General features: G+C 43.4%; 1 protein-coding gene and 1 long non-coding RNA gene across 2 annotated transcripts in view; one reads left to right on the top strand and one right to left on the bottom strand.

The window, feature by feature from the left end:
• The first annotated feature begins 844 nt into the window (after positions 1-844).
• Positions 845-2,859, top strand: LOC120060446. The gene is made up of 2 exons (XR_005478227.1): positions 845-1,893; positions 2,408-2,859. It is a non-coding gene; the product is annotated as an uncharacterized LOC120060446 (long non-coding RNA).
• Positions 2,821-20,321, bottom strand: part of arhgap5 (Rho GTPase activating protein 5) — a 40,707-nt gene continuing 23,206 nt past the window's right edge. Inside the window, exons 4-7 of the mRNA XM_039009772.1 lie at positions 16,620-16,697; positions 14,856-14,987; positions 6,599-6,704; positions 2,821-5,059 (exon numbers count right to left, since the gene is read on the bottom strand). Coding sequence (XP_038865700.1) covers positions 4,732-5,059; positions 6,599-6,704; positions 14,856-14,987; positions 16,620-16,697 — 644 coding nt within the window. The 3' untranslated portion in view covers positions 2,821-4,731. The remainder of the gene's footprint in view (positions 5,060-6,598; positions 6,705-14,855; positions 14,988-16,619; positions 16,698-20,321) is intronic.

Raw genomic sequence — 20,321 nt, 5'->3', positions numbered from 1 at the left:
TTGAAGCCCCCGCGCCTCCATCTTGACACCCCACCATTGTAAAAGTATTTTGGAAGCTATAGAAATGCATTTATTAAATTCTACATTTGTCTTTGCCACATTTATTGTATTACAGACACCTTAATGCATACTTTAAATTATATTATGTGAGCTAAACATAAAAACATATATACATGTTTTTTCTTTAAAGGATCATTTTGAGAAAGTACTAATGTTACTGTCCACCACTACAACAACAACAAATACTTCAACAACAAACATTTAAATGAAATACTGTAGAATTCCATTCATTCCTATGCTTTTCTGAGGTGTGCCAATAGGGCCGACGGGTTACTTCAAAGCCTCTCATTGGCCAATACATAACATTAATACAATACATAACATATACATTATATTGACCAGATACTCTAGTGACCTATTTAATAATTAAAAGAAATGTCTTCAAATTAGGTGGGACCATTCTAGCCAATGAGAGGGCAGTTAAACGTTTGGGGAAAACAGGCGCAACGGTTGCCACTAGTTACCACAGCCACAAAGTCCAAATTGTCTACATCCTAAACATTAATGAAAACCAAAATGTGCTTTTTGGTGTTAATTTAAGGTTAGGGTTAGGCATAATGTTAGCAGGGTGGTTACGGTTAGGTTTGAAATCACATTTTAAAGAAGGTACATTTTTGAAATATGCTGGGTTTATGACTTTACGCTTTTGGTAACTAGTGGCGACCAGGCCCAACTCCATATAAAGTATTTTTTTTCTCGAAGTTGCCAGGATGTCACGTGTCCTACTTATATCAGTACACTCTTAACAACTTAATCATTATAAAACTGAAATAGGATCAAATAAACCACACGTAGCAAATAAGCCATGAAATGTTTTGTTAACCCAATTCGACACTCTCATTAACCTCCATACAAAAACTCCTCGCTTGGTGAGCAAAAAAAAAACGCCACCTGATGGAGAAGACAGATTTTGGGCCGGGTTATCCGAGAGGGGTCCAGCTGCGACATCAGCTCTCAGGGCAGTCATCTTTCAGGGTCTGTATGCTGCCAGCTACGAATATGTCATCGCTCAGTACACTGCATCGCTCAGGTAAAGTGGGGTTTCGAAAGGTGCCAATCAAGACGTCGTTTGGGTTATCGGACGTTAGGCATGGTCTGCAGAGATGACAGTAAAAAAAAATTATATTCACTAATTTTGAGCTGTGTCTTTGAACGTTACCTATCGGTAACGCTAGCCATGTATGTAACGTTACGTTTTTCGTAAATGGAAACGCTAGCTAATCTTAGCTACCTTCACTTATAAAAAATGCATTCATTTTACAATATTTTATTTATGGTCGAATATTTGAAATAATACTAATAATTGAAATATCAAGTCATGGCGGTTCTAGTAGTTATCTTCCAGTGCTTCTAGTGTTAAAATACTCCTTTTGAAATCCCCACTTCTCCTTATATGGTTCCTTTCTAAACGCCCAAACCTTTCGACACCCCCATTTTTCCCGAGGGATGACTGCTCTGAGAGATGACATATCAGTAGGTGGCAGCATAGAGACCCTGAGGGATGACTGCTCTGAGAGATGACATATCAGTAGGTGGCAGCATAGAGACCCTGAGGGATGACTGCTCTGAGAGATGACATATCAGTAGGTGGCAGCATAGAGACCCTGAGGGATGACTGCTCTGAGAGATGATGTCACAGCTGAACCCTTTTGGAGAATCCCTCTTGCTTTGCCTCTTCCTCCCTTACGAAGCATTATACGTGTCTATACCTCGATTGTAAAATGTAAAATTCAACTAACAACTGGACAAGGCAATGCCGAAAAATAGTGATTATTGGAAGACTGGAACGAGAACCGGAAGTGACGACTGCTAAGGGGAGGAGAGTGGACGATTGTAAGTGGACATTTCATTGCAAACTTCTTTGGAAGACTGTTGTGGAGAAGTGGAGGGAGGGAGACTGTAGGGGGCACAATAGTAGCTACCGTTCAGACTGCTATGGAATGTTGACTAGAAGCTTGTTATGCGACAGGTAGCCTAGTGGTTAGAGCGTTGGGCCAGTAAAAATCTGTCTTTCTGCCCCCGAACAAGGCAGTTAACCCACTGTTTCCAGGCCTTCAATGAAAATAAGAATTTGTTTTTAACTGACTTGCCTAGTAAAATGTGTTATGACTAAATCCCCTGTAACTATTCCCCAGGTTGTTGATGTAACTGAGAACTGTTCAGTCAATTTACATGGAAATGACCTTTCCAAACTGACCTGTTTACCAGAAAGACAGATTGTGCATGTTGCTGCTAGTTTTTATTTTTATTTTATTTTTTGTGATCATTCTATTGAAAGACATTTAAATCTGAGAAAATCAAACTTTATTTGATTGTAAAATACATATAATACATGTTTCCCCACTAGGTGGCGTACTTTCATCACTTCTCACCTGGGGAGCTGTGTGACCGGGACATCAAAATAATTAGGCTGAACCTGCTGAACTCAATACTCACTGCAGTAAACAGATATCAGCTTGAAGAATGAATGAATATAACTCTAGTCCTGTCATATGTTGATTGTGTTGCATTGCTCTTCAGCTATCAAATATGACCTTCATACTATAGCATGTCAGTCCAGCACTGACCAAACCCTGTAATAATATTCCCAGCTGTATTAGAAACATAAAAGCATATTTCAACACCATTTAGACTTAAGGTGGGAAAAAATGAAACAAAACTCTTGATTTTTTTTCTCTCAAAATCATTTATTTACTATAATACATAGCAGATGTTAAAATCTTAAGAGTTTGTACACTGGCTTGAATGAGGCAGATCTTATGAACAAATAAAGTTGCTTTTTATTGAAACTACACAAAAGGTATATTCTACCTAGCAGCTGCTTCACACTTCTTTACGCCATCCCTTCTCTCCCCAACCCCAGATCTGGAGTGTCTCTATAGAGAAAAATAACAATCGGATACGTCTGAAATGGCACCCTCTTCCCTATATAGTGCACTTCTTTTGACCAGGGTCCATAGGGCTCTAGTGAAAAGTAGTGCACTACGTAGGGAATAGTGTGCCATTTCAGTCACAGGCATAGTCTTGAAGATGTCTTCTATCTGTCAATCTGTTTCACTCCATCACAAAAACTTAAACTTTTCCTTTCCAGAACTTTCTAAGCAGCATCTTTTACTTACAGCAAAACAAAATGCAGTACCATCTACAAAGAAGCAATGAGTCTGTATTCATAAAATGAAGGGAATTAAGTACAATTAATCTAACCCAAAATGTTTGTTTATCATAACAAAGAAATCTGATTATAGTAGGTTTTACAAGATTATACAGAATTTCAGTACCCCATGGTATTTTGCTATATCAGCAATCTTATTTGCTGATAAATATATATACTTTCCCCCTTATTTAAGAGAAACAATTAGACATAACCAAAATATGATATTAAGAATTGACATCTTTGCATGACAAAAATAATGAATTAACAATACATACAATTTGACCCCCGTTTCAATGTTCCCTCAATCAAGTTAGATAAAAAATATGATCTGAATGAAAGCTGTTAATCTTGAGTTGTAAGTTCAGTCTTTTTTCTTTTTTGAATCGTTCATCATCGTCATTTTTAAGTGACAAAAAAGACATGCACATTTTTTTCAACAAACAGAACAACAACACAAATGTCTCTTTTCGGTGGGTAGCACCACCACGGAGACATTCAATCAATTAAACAAACAAACAATTACCTAGAAAAGAACAGAACAAGAAAAAGACCCCAGACTGCTTTGTAATGCGTTTGTTTCAGAGTTAACGCAGAGATGTGCCATTAGGGTTCTAGTAGTGGGATGCTCCCTTCATAAGCTTCAGGAATTGCATGAGTTCTGCTCCAATAGGAGATAGAGAGGAGGCCAGGCAGTCTGTCTGTCTGTTATGTCCCAGCCTGGTGCAGTACAGCATCAGTGACACCGTCAGTCTTTCACGTAGAGTCCCCTACGAGGCATTGAGAGCCAGGCGAGAGACAAAGACCACAGCACCAGCCTGCTAACTTTCACTGTCTTTCTTTCCCTCGAACCCTTTAAAAACAAAAATCATACTGCTAAAAAAACAAGAATCCATCATCATCATGGCCAAATGTCTACACTGGTAGAAGCATTATAACAGATTGTGCATCATGTAATGTCAAGTTCACTTGAATGAATGGAGGGTTTTTGACAGTCAGACTTTCTTTTTTTAATCGAATAAACAAAAACAAAAAAACAACTATCATAAATATATTTTCCTCATATTTTGCAAGGTGTAGAGTTGAACAAATCATTTCCGCATCACATGTTTGTGCCCCCCTCTCCTGGAGGCATACAGTGTCTTTATTAAGGTAAGTGTTCATCACCAGAGTAACGGGTGGACAGTCTCAACCCTCAATGTCATATCTGTCTGAAACCGGGTAAAGGTACAGCACTGAAAGAAGAAAAATGCTATTTTTTATTTATTCCTGGGGGATAGCTATATCAGTTAGTCACCCCTGAATCCAGTCAGTCAAAGGGAGCAGAAAACAAAGGTGATAATGTAATGTTGTTGTTTTGTAGTCAGAGGGACTCCATAGAGAGGGGGAAGGGAGGACACGTCACCCTATGCAACCCCACCAGGCAGCACCACTCCCAGCCAAGCCTACTCCCTACCCCACCTGGGTCCTCCGATCCTGGGGCTCGAGGCCTGGGTGGTGGGGCCTGGGCTCTGGGGGGTCTATATGAGTGGGTCAGGCTGTAGGGACATACTGTGCTGGATCTGTTGGGGCTGGAGAGGAGGGGGCAGCTGCAGGGGCAGCAGGGCCTCCACCATGCTGTGACAGTGATGGGGTGGTGGGGTGCTCTCAGTGCTGGAGCTCTCCTGGATGTCTCCGCCGTAGAAAAAGTAGTGGCTCTGCTGGATGAAAGACTCGATGACCGACTGGTTGAGCTTGGTGGTAGAGAGTGTGTCCTTGTTCTCAAAGTCGGGACGCATCAATGTGGGCCAGAAGCAGATGGATAGATTGTCGGCCGTCATCAGGGTGGTCTTACTCTGCTGGCTCACCCTGGGGAAACACAATTTCATTGATTTATTCCAACCTTACTTATGTTGTACTTTATTTAGACAGGTACAGAATTAGAGTGGGATACAGAGAAGTGAACCCTGGTCTCCGGAACAATATATACATGATATATACAAAAGTATCTCGACACCCCTTCAAATTAGTGGATTCGGCTATTTCAGCCACACCTGTTGCTGACAGGTATTTAAAATCGAGCACACCGCCGTGCAATCTCCATAGACAAACATTGGCAGTAGAAAGGCCTTACTGAAGAGCTCAGTGACTTTCAACGTGGCACCGGCATAGGATGCCACCTTTCCAACAAGTCAGTTGTCAAATTTCTGCCCTGCTAGATCTGCCCCAGTCAACTGCAAGTGCTGTTATTGTGAAGTGGAAACGTCTAGGAGCAACAACGACTCAGCCATGAAGAGTTAGGCCACACAAGCCACAAGCTCACGGAACGTGACCGCCGAGTGCTGAAGAGCGTACAAATCGCCTGTCCTTGGTTGCAACAATCACAACCGAGTTCCAAACTACCTCTGGTAGCAACGTCAGCACAAGAACTGTTCGTCGGGAGTTTCATGAAATGGGTTTCTATGGCCGAGCAGCTGCACACAAGCCTAAGATCACTATGCGCAATGCCAAGCGTCGTCTGGAGAGGTGTAAAGCTCGCCGCCATTGGACTCTGTAGCAATGTAAACACATTCTCTGGAGTGATGAATCATGCTTCACGAATCTGGGTTTGGTGTAGAACGCTACCTGCCCCAATGCATAATGCCAACTGTAAAGTTTGGTGGAGGAGAATTAATGGTCTGGGGTTGTTTTTCATGGTTCGGTCTAGACCTCTTAGTTCCAGTGAAGGGAAATCTTAACGCTACAGCATACAATGACATTCTAGAGGATTCTGTGCTTCCAACTTTGTGGCAATAGTTTGGGGAAGGCACTTTCCTGTTTCAGCATGACAATACCCCCATGCACAAAGCGAGGTCCATACAGAAATGGTTTGTCGAGATCGGTGTGGAAGAACTTGACTGGCCTGCACAGAGCCCAGACGTGAACACCTTTGGCATGAATTAGAACGCCAACAGCAAGCCAGGCCTAATCGCTCAACATCAATGCCCGACCTCACTAATGCTCTTGTGGCTGAATGGAAGCAAGTCCCCACAGCAATATTCCAACATCTAGTGGAAAGCCTTCCCAGAAGAGAGGAGGCTGTTATAGCAGCAGAGGGGGGACCAACTCCATATTAATGCCCTTGATTTTTGAATGAGATGTTCAACGAGCAGATGTCCACATACTTTTGGTCATATAGTGTATCACAACGGAAAACAGATGTTCAGGTAGTATCTCTCCGTTTCAAACATAAATTCTCCCCACTGAACACGACTCGGTCCAACTACATGACATGGTTGTTTTCATGATTACTGTCACGTAACTAACATCGTGTATACTTCAAAGCTTACTTCAGATTCCACCCAGTATCAGTCAGTTAAAGACAGCCTGAGACACTTTCTGATCCAGTTTCACAGTGTTGTCTCTTACCTGTTCAGATGAGTGATGACGTATTTAAACACCTCATAGTTCACGGCAGGGAACTTCCTCACTATTTCTTTCAGCACTTGAAGTCTTTCTATGTGGTCCACAATTTCTGAAATGAGGAGAACAGAGTTAGCTTTTTACTAATTCCTTCTTTCGGGAGAAGAAAAAAAGAAAAGGAATAGCACAAAGGCGAGGGGGCTGCTAATAACCACCCACACAACAAACACACTAAAACACTAGCTAGGGCCTTAAGCAGATACAGCATTGTCCGTATCATCTGGGGGCACAATGTCTCAGTGATTTTCTTGTCACTATCTGTTTAATAATAGCAGCACTATCTTAGATAAGTGGGCCTAACTCCCATGTAATATTGGCAAGTAATAAAAGACGTAGGGACAAACCATGCATTAGCATATCAAACCTTTCAAAAAGCATTTAACAAAGTCTAATATTAGACCTTTCAGATATACAGTGGGGAGAACAAGTATTTGATACACTGCCGATTTTGCAGGTTTTCCTACTTACAAAGCATGTATAGGTACACTTAAACTTAGGTACACTTAAACTGTGAGAGATGGAATCTAAAACAAAAATCCAGAAAATCACATTGTATGATTTTTAAGTAATTAATTTGCATTTTATTGCATGACATAAGTATTTGATCACCTACCAACCAGTAAGAATTCCGGCTCTCACAGACCTGTTAGTTTTTCTTTAAGAAGCCCTCCTGTTCTCCACTCATTACCAGTATTAACTGCACCTGTTTGAACTTGTTACCTGTATAAAAGACACCTGTCCACACACTCAATCAAACAGACTCCAACCTCTCCACAATGGCCAAGACCAGAGAGCTGTGTAAGGACATCAGGGATAAAATTGTAGACCTGCACAAGGCTGGGATGGGCTACAGGACAATAGGCAAGCAGCTTGGTGAGAAGGCAACAACTGTTGGCGCAATTATTAGAAAATGGAAGAAGTTCAAGATGACGGGTCAATCCCCCTCGGTCTGGGGCTCTGTGCAAGATCTCACCTCGTGGGGCATCAATGATCATGAGGAAGGTGAGGGATCAGCCCAGAACTACACGGCAGGACCTGGTCAATGACCTGAAGAAAGCTGGGACCACAGTCTCAAAGAAAACCATTAGTAACACACTACGCCGTCATGGATTAAAATCCTGCAGCGCACGCAAGGTCCCCCTGCTCAAGCCAGCGCATGTCCAGGCCCGTCTGAAGTTTGCCAATGACCATCTGGATGATCCAGAGGAGGAATGGGAGAAGGTCATGTGGTCTGATGAGACAAAAATAGAGCTTTTTGGTCTAAACTTCACTCGCCGTGTTTGGAGGAAGAAGAAGGATGAGTACAACCCCAAGAACACCATCCCAACCGTGAAGCATGGAGGTGGAAACATCATTCTTTGGGGATGCTTTTCTGCAAAGGGGACAGGACGACTGCACCGTATTGAGGGGAGGATGGATGGGGCCATGTATCGCGAGATCTTGGCCAACAACCTCTTTCCCTCAGTAAGAGCATTGAAGATGGGTCGTGGCTGGGTCTTCCAGCATGACAACGACCCAAAACACACAGCCAGGGCAACTAAGGAGTGGCTCCATAAGAAGCATCTCAACGTCCTGGAGTGACCTAGCCAGTCTCCAGACCTGAACCCAATAGAAAATCTTTGGAGGGAGCTGAAAGTCCGTATTGCCTCACGACCTGAAGGATCTGGAGAAGGTCTGTATGGAGGAGTGGGCCAAAATCCCTGCTGCAGTGTGTGCAAACCTGGTCAAGAACTACAGGAAACGTATGATCTCTGTAATTGCAAACAAAGGTTTCTGTACCAAATATTAAGTTCTGCTTTTCTGATGTATCAAATACTTATGTCATGCAATAAAATGCAAATTAATTACTTAAAAATCATACAATGTGATTTTCTGGATTTTTGTTTTAGATTCCGTCTCTCACAGTTGAAGTGTACCTATAATAAAACATTACAGACCTCTACATGCTTTGTAAGTAGGAAAACCTGCAAAATCTGCAGTGTATCCAATACTTGTTCTCCCCACTATACCTTATCATAGCCTGTCAAGAACTCTGACCCCAGGACTACTCTGACCCCAGGACTGTTGTGGAGGTCACCTGGCTGAGACTACTAAGCTAATCAATATTGTCAAAACTAGGGATGCAAACTTCAGTCAATTTTGTTGCTGACTAACCGACCCTCATTAACCAGTCAACAAACAGTTACATTTTTTCCAAACAGTAAAATTACGTGACCAACAGAAAATACTATGCATGCATACACGGAACGGACATTTTTCATGAACACACGCAACAACAGCAAGCCTATCGTCTTCCAGTCAAAAGGCTATAGACTATTATTGAGCATGCAACTACTGTAATGAAGCAGCCAATAAAACGTAATTTGCCAAAATGCTATTAGCAGGAAACCACTGTTAAACAGCACACCTAATGCGAGCGGTTCCATCTGACAGAGATGAAAACCTCCGGGAGAAATGTACAAAGAGGGGGGATCTAAGCTACAGGACTGTTTTTTGCTAGCACAGACTGGAATATGTTCCGGGATTCTTCCGACGGCATTGAGGAGTACACCCCATCAGTCACTGGCTTCATCGATAAGTGCATCGATGATGTCGTCCCCACAGTGACCGTACGTACATACCCCAACCAGAAGCCATGGATTACAGGCAACATGCGCGCTGAGCTAAAGGGTAGAGCTGCCGCTTTCAAGGAGCGGGACTCTAACCCAGAAGCTTATAAGAAATCCCGCTATGCCCTCTGACGAACCATCAAACAGGCAAAGTGTCATTACAGGACTAAGATCGAATCGTACTACACCGGCTCCGATGCTCGTCGGATGTGGCAGGGCTTGCAAACTATTAAGACTACAAAAGGGAAGCACAGCCAAGAGCTGCCCAGTGACAAGCCTATCAGACGAGCTACATGACTTCTATGCTCGCTTCGAGGTAAGTAACACTGAAACATGCATGCGAGCATCAGCTGTTCCGGATGACTGTGTGATCACACTCTCTGCAGCCGATGTGAGTAAAACCTTAAAACAGGTCAACTTTCACAAGGCCACAGGGCCAGACGGATTACCAGGACGTGTACTCCGAGCATGCGCTGACCAACTGACAAGTGTCTTCACTGACATTTTCAACCTCTCCCTGTCCGAGTTTGTAATACCAACATGTTTCAAGCAGCCCACCATAGTCCCTGTGCCCAAGAACACTAAGGTAAGATGCCTAAATGACTACCGACCCGTAGCACTCACGTCTGTAGCCATGAAGTGCTTTGAAAGGTTGGTCATGGCTCACATCAACACCATTATCCCAGAAACCCTAGACCCACTCCAATTTGCATACTGCTCCAACAGATCCACAGATGAACGCTATCTCTATTGCACTCCACAGTGCCCATTCACAACTGGACAAAAGGAACACCTATGTGAGAATGCTATTCATTGACTACAGCTCAGTGTTCAACACCATAGTGCCCTCAAAGCTCATCACTAAGCTAAAGACCCTGGGACTAAACACCTCCCTCTGCAACTGGATCCTGGACTTCCTGACGGGCCGCCCCCCAGGTGGTAAGGGTAGGTAACAACACATCCGCCACGCTGATCCTCAACATGGGGGCCCCTCAAGGGTGCTTGCTCAGTCCCCTCCTGTACTACCTGTTCACTCATGACTCATCACCGACAACGACGAGACAGCCTATAGGGAAGAGGTCAGAGACCTGACCATGTGGTGCAAGGACAACAACCTCTTCCTCAACGTGATCAAGACAAAGGAGATGATTGTGGACTACAGCAAAAGGAGGACCGAGCAAGCCCTCATTGTCATCGACGGGGCTGTAGTGGAGCAGGTTGAGAGCTTCAAGTTCCTTGGCGTCCACATCACCAACAAACTATCATGGTCCAAGCACACCAAGGCAGTCGTGAAGAGGGCACGACAAAACCTATTCCCCCTCAGGAGATTGAAAATATTTGGCATGGGTCCTCAGATCCTCAAAAGGTTCTACAGCTAAACCATCGAGAGTATCTTAAAGGGTTGCATCACTGCCTGGTATGGCAACTGCTCGGCCTCCGACCGCAAGGCACTACAGAGGGTTGTGCGTACGGCCCAGTACATCACCGGGGCCAAGCTTCCTGCCATCCAGGACCTCTATACCAGGCGGTGTCAGAGGAAGGCCCTAAAAATTGTCAAAGACTCCAGCCACCCTAGTCATAGACTGTTCTCTCTGCTACCGCACGGCAAGCGGTACCGGAGCGCCAAGTCTAGGTCCATGAGGCTTCTAAACAGCTTCTACCCCCAAGCAATAAGACTCCTGAACATCTAATGAAATGGCTACCCCAGACTATTTGCATTGTCCCCCCCCCCCCCCCCCCCCCTTTACACTGCTGCTACTCTGTTATTATCTATGCATAGTCACTTTAATAACTCTACCTACATGTACATATTACCTCAATTAACCGGTACCCCTCGCTATTGTTATTTTACTGCTGCTCTTTAATTATTTCTTACTTTTTTAGGTATTTTTCTTAACTGCATTGTTGGTTAAGGGCTTGTAAGTAAGCATGTCACTCACTGTAAGGTGACCTGTTGGATTCGGCACATGTGACAAATTACATTTGATTTGATCTAATAGCAACAACTAGGATGGGCTGCTAATATGACTAGGATGGTGCCTTTGGCTTCTGGACAACAAAATAAAGTTGATATGAAAACCAATAAAACAGGAGCGAAATGCTGGTTAATTGCATGAGGAAGTCTTGCGTCCACATTTCTCTGGTTGGATTTGGACTAGGCTACTTTGAAGCAAGGTAAGACATTCCTCATTATTTGAAGTTAAGTTCAGGTTTCAAACATTTATACAGCCTCAAGCTCCCATTGTAAAGTGGTGGGTGACCTGCTGATAGCCTGCCTACCGTTGACTATAGCCTATGCACTCATGGCAAATGGGAAGTGTGTTTTAACTATGAGCTGAGATTGAGAAATAGTAGCTCTTTTTAATCATGGCCATCAAAACAATTCTTAACACGCAACTGCATTTAGAACTGTTATTTGTTGCGCAATGACTGGGCTTATAAAAGCACGTTTCACTCCAGTACCAGCTGGTCTCGCGCTGACTGACAGCTGATAGGCCATTCCGCTCCTCAGACTAGACTCTATGCTGTGTGCATGACGACTAGCAAAAATACACACGAGCCAATTTAATTCCACTGAATTATGCAAATTAACCTAGACTGAAAAGCATGACCGGTCAAATGTAGTTTTTGGCGGCTAACCGATTAGTGGTTAACCGTTAAGATCCCTAAGTCAGAACGTCACAAAAGGAATGAGTGTGTGTGCTACTTGCCCCAGAACTGAGCGTGGTGCACCAAGGCTGGCCCGGACTGAGACAGGCTGCATAACAAATGGCACCCTATTCCCTATATAGTGATACTACTACCCTATGGTCCTGGTCAAAAGTAGTACACTACATAGGGGAAAGGGTGCTATTTACTTGGAGGTCCTCCAAACACCTCCACATTACGCTGCTTGCACAATTATCAGAGGGAAACGCTCAGTTCTGCAGAGCTGCTCAAACCCCCGAGAGACAAGCTCCAGGTCTGTCTACTTCCATCTTCCCCCCTCATTGAAACCAACCAATGGCCTCTATCTCTCTCCTCCAGGGGAGAGGAGAGAGAGGGAGGGGACCTATTTCTGGGACATTAATCTGCAGCAGCGAGACAGACAGTGAGGAAGGAGGCTGCTGGGTTGGTTTCAACAGTGATCAGTAATACATTACTGCAGGCCCAGGATTAGATGACTCAAGCAAGGATGATATCCTACAGCAACACACAGTTTAGGGCTCAAATGGCACCCTATTCCCTATTTAGTGCACTACTTTTGACCAGGACCTATCAAAAGTAGTGCACTATATAGAGACTAGGGTGCCATTTGGGCCGCCCTCAGAAACAACCAGGCAGGGGGGAAATAATGCAGATGCATGAAAATCTTTTGGCATCCTTGGGCAGGAATTCGTCTTTCAGGAAGACGGCTGTGAGCTGAGTGTGATGCGACTTAAAGGTGTGAATTATAACTGGGGTTAGAATATTAATGCAGGCATGTAGTTCTACAGCAGAAACACTGAGACAAGTGTGTATACATCCATTCAGAGAGAAGGTGAGCGGTTTGTACTGACAGGAAAGGGCGAGTATCTCAGCAGCATCTCTTATTTATCTCTTGCTTTCCTTCCAGCTGACTTTATGAGAGAAGGTGACTGGATGGTACTAAGGGAGACACTATGAGGGGCATGGAGGAAACCACACCCACTCACCAACTAGTTCTTCAAGGGGCACAGACCTGCCCTACCAAATCAAATTTAATTGGTCACATACACATGGTTAGCAGATGTTATTGCGAATGTAGTGAAATACCCTGCCCTGGCACCAGTTTTTCACCTTGATAATTTTGCAAACACGCCGCAAAGGTCCCCAAATCAACATCTAATGCCTCTTTAACCAAAATGTTCAACTGAAGGCAAAAGCTTTTCGATGGGAGAGGAAGGGACAGAGGTAATCCTAATATATGTTGAGTGTACAAAACATTAGGAACACCTTCCTAAAATCGAGTTGCACCCATTTTGCCCTCAGAACAGCCTCAATTTGTCGGGGCATGTACTCTACAAGGTGTCGAAAGCCTTCCACAGGGATGTTGTCCCACGTTGACTCCAATGCTTCCAACAGTCGTGTCAAGTTGGCTGGTAGTAGATCTCTACTCCGAATAGCTCGTTCCATCTCATCCCACAGATGCTCAACTGGATTGAGATCTGGTGACTGGGCAGGCCACTGCACTAAGCTGAATTCACTGTCATGTTCGTGGAACCATTCCTAGACAATCCTAGCCTTGTGGCATGGGGCATTATCCTGCAGAAAAAGTAAATTAGCAAATGGATACACTGCTGCCATGAAGGGATGCATCTAATTGGCAATGTTGTTCAGATATCCTGTGGCATTTAATTATTGCTCTACTTTTATCAAGGGGCCCAATGTGTGCCATGAAAACACATCCCACCACACCACCAGCCTACAATGTTGACATGCAGCATGATGGATGCATGTACTCATGTGGTTCTCCATACCCTAGTCCTCCCATCAGCGTGAAACAGCAGGAACTGGGATTCATCCGACCAGGCAATGTTTTTCCAATTTTCCAGTGTCATGCGTTTTCGTTCCTTAGCCCACTGCAACTGCAGTTTCTTGTTTTTTGCTCAAAGTAGTGGAACTCTGTAATGTCGTCAGCTGCCATACACCATTCGTGTCAAGGTACGACGAGTTGTGCATTCTTTTATGAGTCATTGGGCACCAATGTTGTACTGGACTGGCAGTTCAACTGTAGCCCGTCTGTTGCTCTGAACAATTCGTGGCAGCCTCCTTTTCTTTCATCAATGACCGTTTTCGACCACTGGCCTGCCGCTGTCTCCTCCCCTTCATCTACACTGATTGAAGTGGATTTAACAAGTGACATCAATAAGGGATCATAGCTTTCACCTGGATTCACCTGGTCAGTCTGTCATGGAAAGAGTAGGTTTTGTACACTCAGTGTATAATGGTAGGAGAAACACTGCCTGAGACGTAATATAAAGCATATACGCCACGGGGTAATACTAAGTTTCGTTCACATCTGCTTGTAGTTATAAACTGTGGAATATAGCACCATCACTCTTCCTGGCAAACATCCAACATCATGATGCGTTGCTACATTCTACCAGCTAAAGTACACTTGAGGTTCAAAAACAGAACAGGCTGCACCTGAAATGTGACAGTAAAATAAACGACACAATGAACTGAGCAGGACAAAAGGAAAAACTGGGGTACTGTTAAAACCCATCGAGAGAGAGAGAGAACTGGCTGACCTCGTCTTCTCTAGCTGCTGGGTGTGATTTGAGGGGAGGAGGGCTGAGGTGCTGGGTGTCAACCCTCCCCGCAGCTGTTAGTTACTGAGTTAGGACACTGGCCTCTACAGACCAGACATGGGTTGATATATAAGATTTGTTTTCTTTGAATCGCATTTAATTTAGCCTGCCTGAGAGTGCCAGATTGGCGGGGTTTGCTCTGCCACTTTTGGGAGTATTGAATTAGGCAAGCTCAACCAAGCGTAGCTAAAAGCATTTGAAAGAAACTAAATAGTATCTGAACCCAGGTCAGCTCTCCAGACTGACAGACAGAGCATGTGTAACTAACAGTGCAGTACTCACTGGCTGCCTCCACCAGCTCCGGGTGCAGGATGTAGGGGATGAGAGGATCAGGAAGGTCAGCGAAGAAGGCCTTCAGAGCCCCCGCCACAGCATTCACAGCCACGTCCATCACTATCAGGTCCACACTGTGGTCTGCAGGGGGGAGAGAGAGAGGGACAGGGTTTGATTGGTGAGGGGGAGAAAGTTAACAGTACTCACAAAGCGTCTTTGGGTTTTAGAAAACCACAAAAAAATCATGTATTAATACTTATTATTATTATTAGAGAGAGGGAGCGAGTGAAGGAGAGCGGGGGAGTAAGAGAGAGCAGGATAAGAAGAGAGAGGAGAGAGGGGGGGTGAGATAAGAGAGTGGTGAGAGGAGGAAGAGGCCGAGAGAGAGAAAGCGCTAGTGAGGGCAGGACAGGGCCTAAGGTGAACTGACAGCTGTCAGAGTAGATCTCTCTCCCAGACAGCAGAAAGGGCAAGAGAGGGAGAAAAATGCACTTAATTCACAAATTCCTGTGGTGGAAAGAGAGAAGAGAAGAAGGAGAGAGAGGAAGAGAAATAGAGAAGGGGCGGGTGAGACAGGAAGAAGAAGAGCGGGTGGAAGGAGGACTAATGGTTCCGGGCCAGCAGGCAGATTGATGCCCATAGTGTCTCTTTTGGGCAAACTGTGTCTCATGGATAGGAAGTCATTTGGCCACTCAGTGGAAGGAAGATTTTTTCCACCCAGCCCCTTTGCACAGCTCGATGGCTCAGATTGACTGGTATTGGATTTGAAAGATGGATGAAAACAAAAAGGGAAACGGGTCTTACAATGGGGCTACAGACGGGAGAAACTAAATCTATGGCCATCATTCCCCTCAGGGAAATACAACCAACCGATGGGCCTATGCAGTAATTCAATTCCAGACAGAAAATAAAAATGCAATTAATTGATTGCTTGTGTAAGTCAATTTGACCCGGTCCAGGTCAAATTGCACTATATATATACCAGTATTTTTCAAGCAAGCGAGAGAAGGGAGCAGAAGGATCTCTATGCAGCCGAGTGGTGACTATATCAACATCTACTCTAAATCATATTATGCAACATACCCCATCCATCCCTAATTGGCAGGTTAATACAATCAGCCTTCCCCTGTGTGTTTTAAGACTCCCATTGATTCACAGTAATTCACTCAAATACTGTACCTAGTCCAGCTCTTTCATGGACAAACATCCATAATACTTGTGGCTGAATTTAAACAATTAGAAGGGAAATTTAAAGTCCTTGGGAACAGTCATTATTGGTTTTCTCAACCAATCCCTTTCCTTCTGACATCTTAATGAACCAGTTTGATTTAAATGTGTGTTCAGTTTATAAATAACAAGAGAAAAAGACTAAGGGCAAAAATGTCACGTAGGTATGAAGAGATCGGGAGACAGGCGCAGGAATGCGTAATAGTTTTTTTTATTGTACCCAAATTACGGCGTGCCGTGTAAAGGCACGGGGACCAAACAAACACGTAACAAAAACACAGGGTTGATACCCAAACAAAAGAGCGAGGAGTACTTCCAATAAATAACACACGGGACGAGAGCCGTAATCATCTGCGCAATCCACAAGGGCACGAAAGCCCAAAACACACAGCACAGGTACTCACACGAACCAACGGACATTGTAACAATAATCGACAGGACAATGGTATTTTGAAGACGATAAGGGAAAAATTAGCTTTTAAAAGAGAAAATAATGTAAGAGCAGTTGACAGTTTAAGAGAATTGACAGTTGCAGACGTGTTTTACCTTGATCAAACTGCTTCTGAATATTGTCTTGATCAGTCTTGTTTCCACTCACACGATACAGGCCCTCTGTATTAAGTCCTGGAAGACAAAATAAGAGATATTTAGAGATATTATGAAGTAGAAAAAAACAGCCTACTAGGCTGACCTGCTATCAACATAGTTTGATTTCCACTGGGAAAAGGGTAGGAGAAGTCTAAAGCAGTTTTCCCTCCAGCAGTGATTTCAGATCAGAGAAAAATGTAAATGCAGACACAGCCACATTAAGCATGGCTGAACCATCTTACACACACACACACACACACACACACACACACACACACACGTGTGTACGTTGACAGGGAGGAAGGGACAGACACAGTTAAAGCTTGTGGATCCTGAGGCCATGCTTTGAGGAGGCAGCAACAAGCAGCCTAGCGGCTACCCTGATCGGTTTTCCAGTTGTATGGATGTCCTCAGATCACACCAGCTGATCTGAGGACAGCGCTTGGGGAGCATCTAATCAGCTGCATAATGCAAGCTCTGTGGGTGTGTGTGTATAAGCAGTAAATGTGCACTCTGTCTGTGCTCGCTGCAATGACAAACTGCAATGGGTGTGACCTTGCAGCACATACACTGAGCAGCAGCACTGAGGCAGTTTATAGTATAGCCAGGCGCTCCCACTCACACACACACACAGCGTGGGCTTATATATTCCTGAGACGCTGTAACATGTCAGAGCAGGTCCTTTCTTACAGCACTCAAGGTGAGACTGATGTGATGACACACTGGGTTCATACTCTATAATACTGTAGCACAGCAGTACAGGTGCAGAGGAACAGGTAGGAGCTGAATTTCTTGCTCACCGGCAGCCAGATAAATGGCAGGTGGCAATCCAGGTGAATCACACACTGCACAGGACTGACTAGGCTCCGTCCCAAAGTCCCTATATAGTGCCCCAGAACCCATAGGGCCATTTGGGACACAGCTCTAGCTTAGTTATGACATTAATGTCTTATGGAAAGTATTCATTTCCTTTCCCAATTGGTCCTTGTGCAATTTGTGTGTGAGTCTGGTCGGCGGTGTAAGGCCCCTCCTGACACTGTCAGCAGATTGTAAGCTCACAGGCAGGGCAGGAGCATCAACACAAGCGTGCTACACACACACACACACACACACACACAGAAAACACTGCACAAGAGCAGCACTGAGGACATTTCCATGGCATGATAAGATAGAGATAAGAGCTTCCATTTTATAGAGCGTAACACTGACTCCCACTGATTCCTGACTTATGCTCTGATTTCCTCTAACCACTCGTTCATGTGAAGATAATGTTTCCTGTAACCACCATTAGAAGCCATTTAAAAAGCCACTCAATGTAAGTTAGGATCTATTCTGAGAGGTGACCGAAGGCATGCTAAGACAGCGGTAAGCTAAATACCACAGTCTAATGACTTGCTCTACATCCAGTCCCTTCAGAAAGTATTCACACACCTTGACTTTCCACATTTTGTTATGTTAACTTCTTATGGCTTGGTGGCGCTATTTTCACGTCCGGTTGAAAAGTGTGCCCAAAGTAAACTGCCTGCTACTCAGGCCCAGAAGCTAAGATATGCATATTATTAGTAGATTTGGATAGAAAACACTCTAACGTTTCTAAAACTGTTTGAATGATGTCTGTGAGTATAACAGAACTCATATGGCAGGCAAAAACCTGAGAAAAATCCAACCAGGAAGTGGGAAATCTGAGGTTTGCAGTATTTCAAGTGATTGCCTATCCAATATACAGTGTAAATTTGGTCCGATTGCACTTCCTAAGGCTTCCACTAGATGTCAACAGTCTTAGGAAAGTTTTTTCAGGCTTCTACTGTGAAGGGGGAGAAAATACGAGCTGTTTGAATCGGGTCTGGCAGAAAGCCATTAGTTTAGTCACGCGCCGTGAGCGCGAGATCCGTTCCATTTCATTTCTAAAGACAAAGAAATTGTCCGGTTGGAATATTATTGAAGATTTATGATAAAAACATCCTAAAGATTGATTCTATACATCGTTTGACATGTTTCTACGAACTGTAATAGAACATTTTTGACTTTTCGTCTGGACTTAATGCTCGCGCCTTGTGCATTTGGATTACTGGACTAAACAGGCAAACAAAAAGGAGGTATTTGGACAAATGATGGACTTTATCGAACAAAATTAACATTTATTGTGGAACTGGGATTCCTGGGAGTGCATTCCGATGAAGATCATCAAAGGTAAGTGAATATTTATAATGCTATTTCTGACTTTTGTTAACTCCACAACATGGCGGGTATCTGAGCGCTGTACTCAGATTATGTGCTTTTGCCATAAAGCTTTTTTGAAATCTGACACAGCGGTTGCATTAAGGAGAAGTATATATTTTAATTCTATGCATAACACTTGTATCTTTCATCAACGTTTATGATGAGTATTCCTGTAAATTGATGTGGCTCTCTGCAAAATCACTGGATGTTTTGGAGGCAAAACATTACTGAACATAACGCGCCAATGTAAACTGAGATTTTTGGATATGAACTTTATCGAACAAAACATACATGTATTGTGTAACATGAAGTCCTATGAGTGCCATCTGATGAAGATCATCAAAGGTTAGTGATTCATTTTATCTCTATTTCTGCTTTTTGTGACTCCTCTCTTTGGCTGGAAAATGGCTGTGTTTTTTGTGACTAGGCGCTGACCTAACATAATCGCATGGTATGCTTTCGTCGTAAAGTCTTTTTGAAATCGGACACTGTGGTGGGATTAACAACAAGTTTATCTTTAAAATGGTGTATAGCACTTGTATGTTAGAGGAATTTTAATTATGAGATTTCTGTTGTTTGAATTTGGCGCCCTGCACTTTCACTGGCTGTTGTCAAATCGATCCCGTTAATGGATTTTCAGCCGTAAGAAGTTAATGGATTTGTAAAAATGTTTAAAAACATAATTCCACTTTGACATTATGGGTTATTGTGTGTAGGCCAGTGACAGAATATCTCAATGTAATCGATTTTAAATTCAGGCTGTAACGTTAAAATTGAAAAGCTGTAGGTATTCAACCCCTTTGTTATGGCAAGCCTAAATAAGTTCAGGAGTAAAATTGTGCTTAACAAATCACATAATAAGTTGCATGGATACACTCTGTGTGCAATAATGGTGTTTAACATGATATACAAATATTCCAAAATATGCAACCTGTTTGCAATAAGGCACTAAAGTAAAACAGCAAAAAAAATGTAACAAAGAAATGTACTTTATTCCTGAATAGAAAGCGTTATGTTTGGGGCAAATCCAACAACACACCCCTGAGTACCACTCTTCATATTTTCAAGCATGGTGGTGGCTGTATCATGTTATGGGCATGCTTGTCATCGACAAGGACTAGGGAGTTTTGTATGATAAAAATAAAACGGAATAGAGCTAAGTCCAGGCAAAATCCTAGAGGAAAACCTGGTTCAGTCAGCTTTCCAATAGACACTGGGAGACAAATTCACCTTTCATAACCTAAAACACAAGGTCAAATATACAATGGAGTTGCTTACCAAGACAACATTGCATGTTCCTGAGGGCTAAGCTACAGTTTTGACTTAAATCTGGTTGAAAATCTATGGCAAGACTTGAAAATGTCTGTCTAGCAATGATAACAACCAACTTGACAGAGCTTGAAGAATTTTTAAAATAATGTGCAAATATTGTACTATCCA

Source organism: Salvelinus namaycush, chromosome 15, assembly GCF_016432855.1.
Source record: "Salvelinus namaycush isolate Seneca chromosome 15, SaNama_1.0, whole genome shotgun sequence".
NCBI classification, from domain to species: Eukaryota; Metazoa; Chordata; class Actinopteri; order Salmoniformes; family Salmonidae; genus Salvelinus; species Salvelinus namaycush.
The sequence above is the reverse complement of the archived record's forward strand: the minus strand, read 5'-3'. Positions and strand labels throughout refer to the sequence as shown.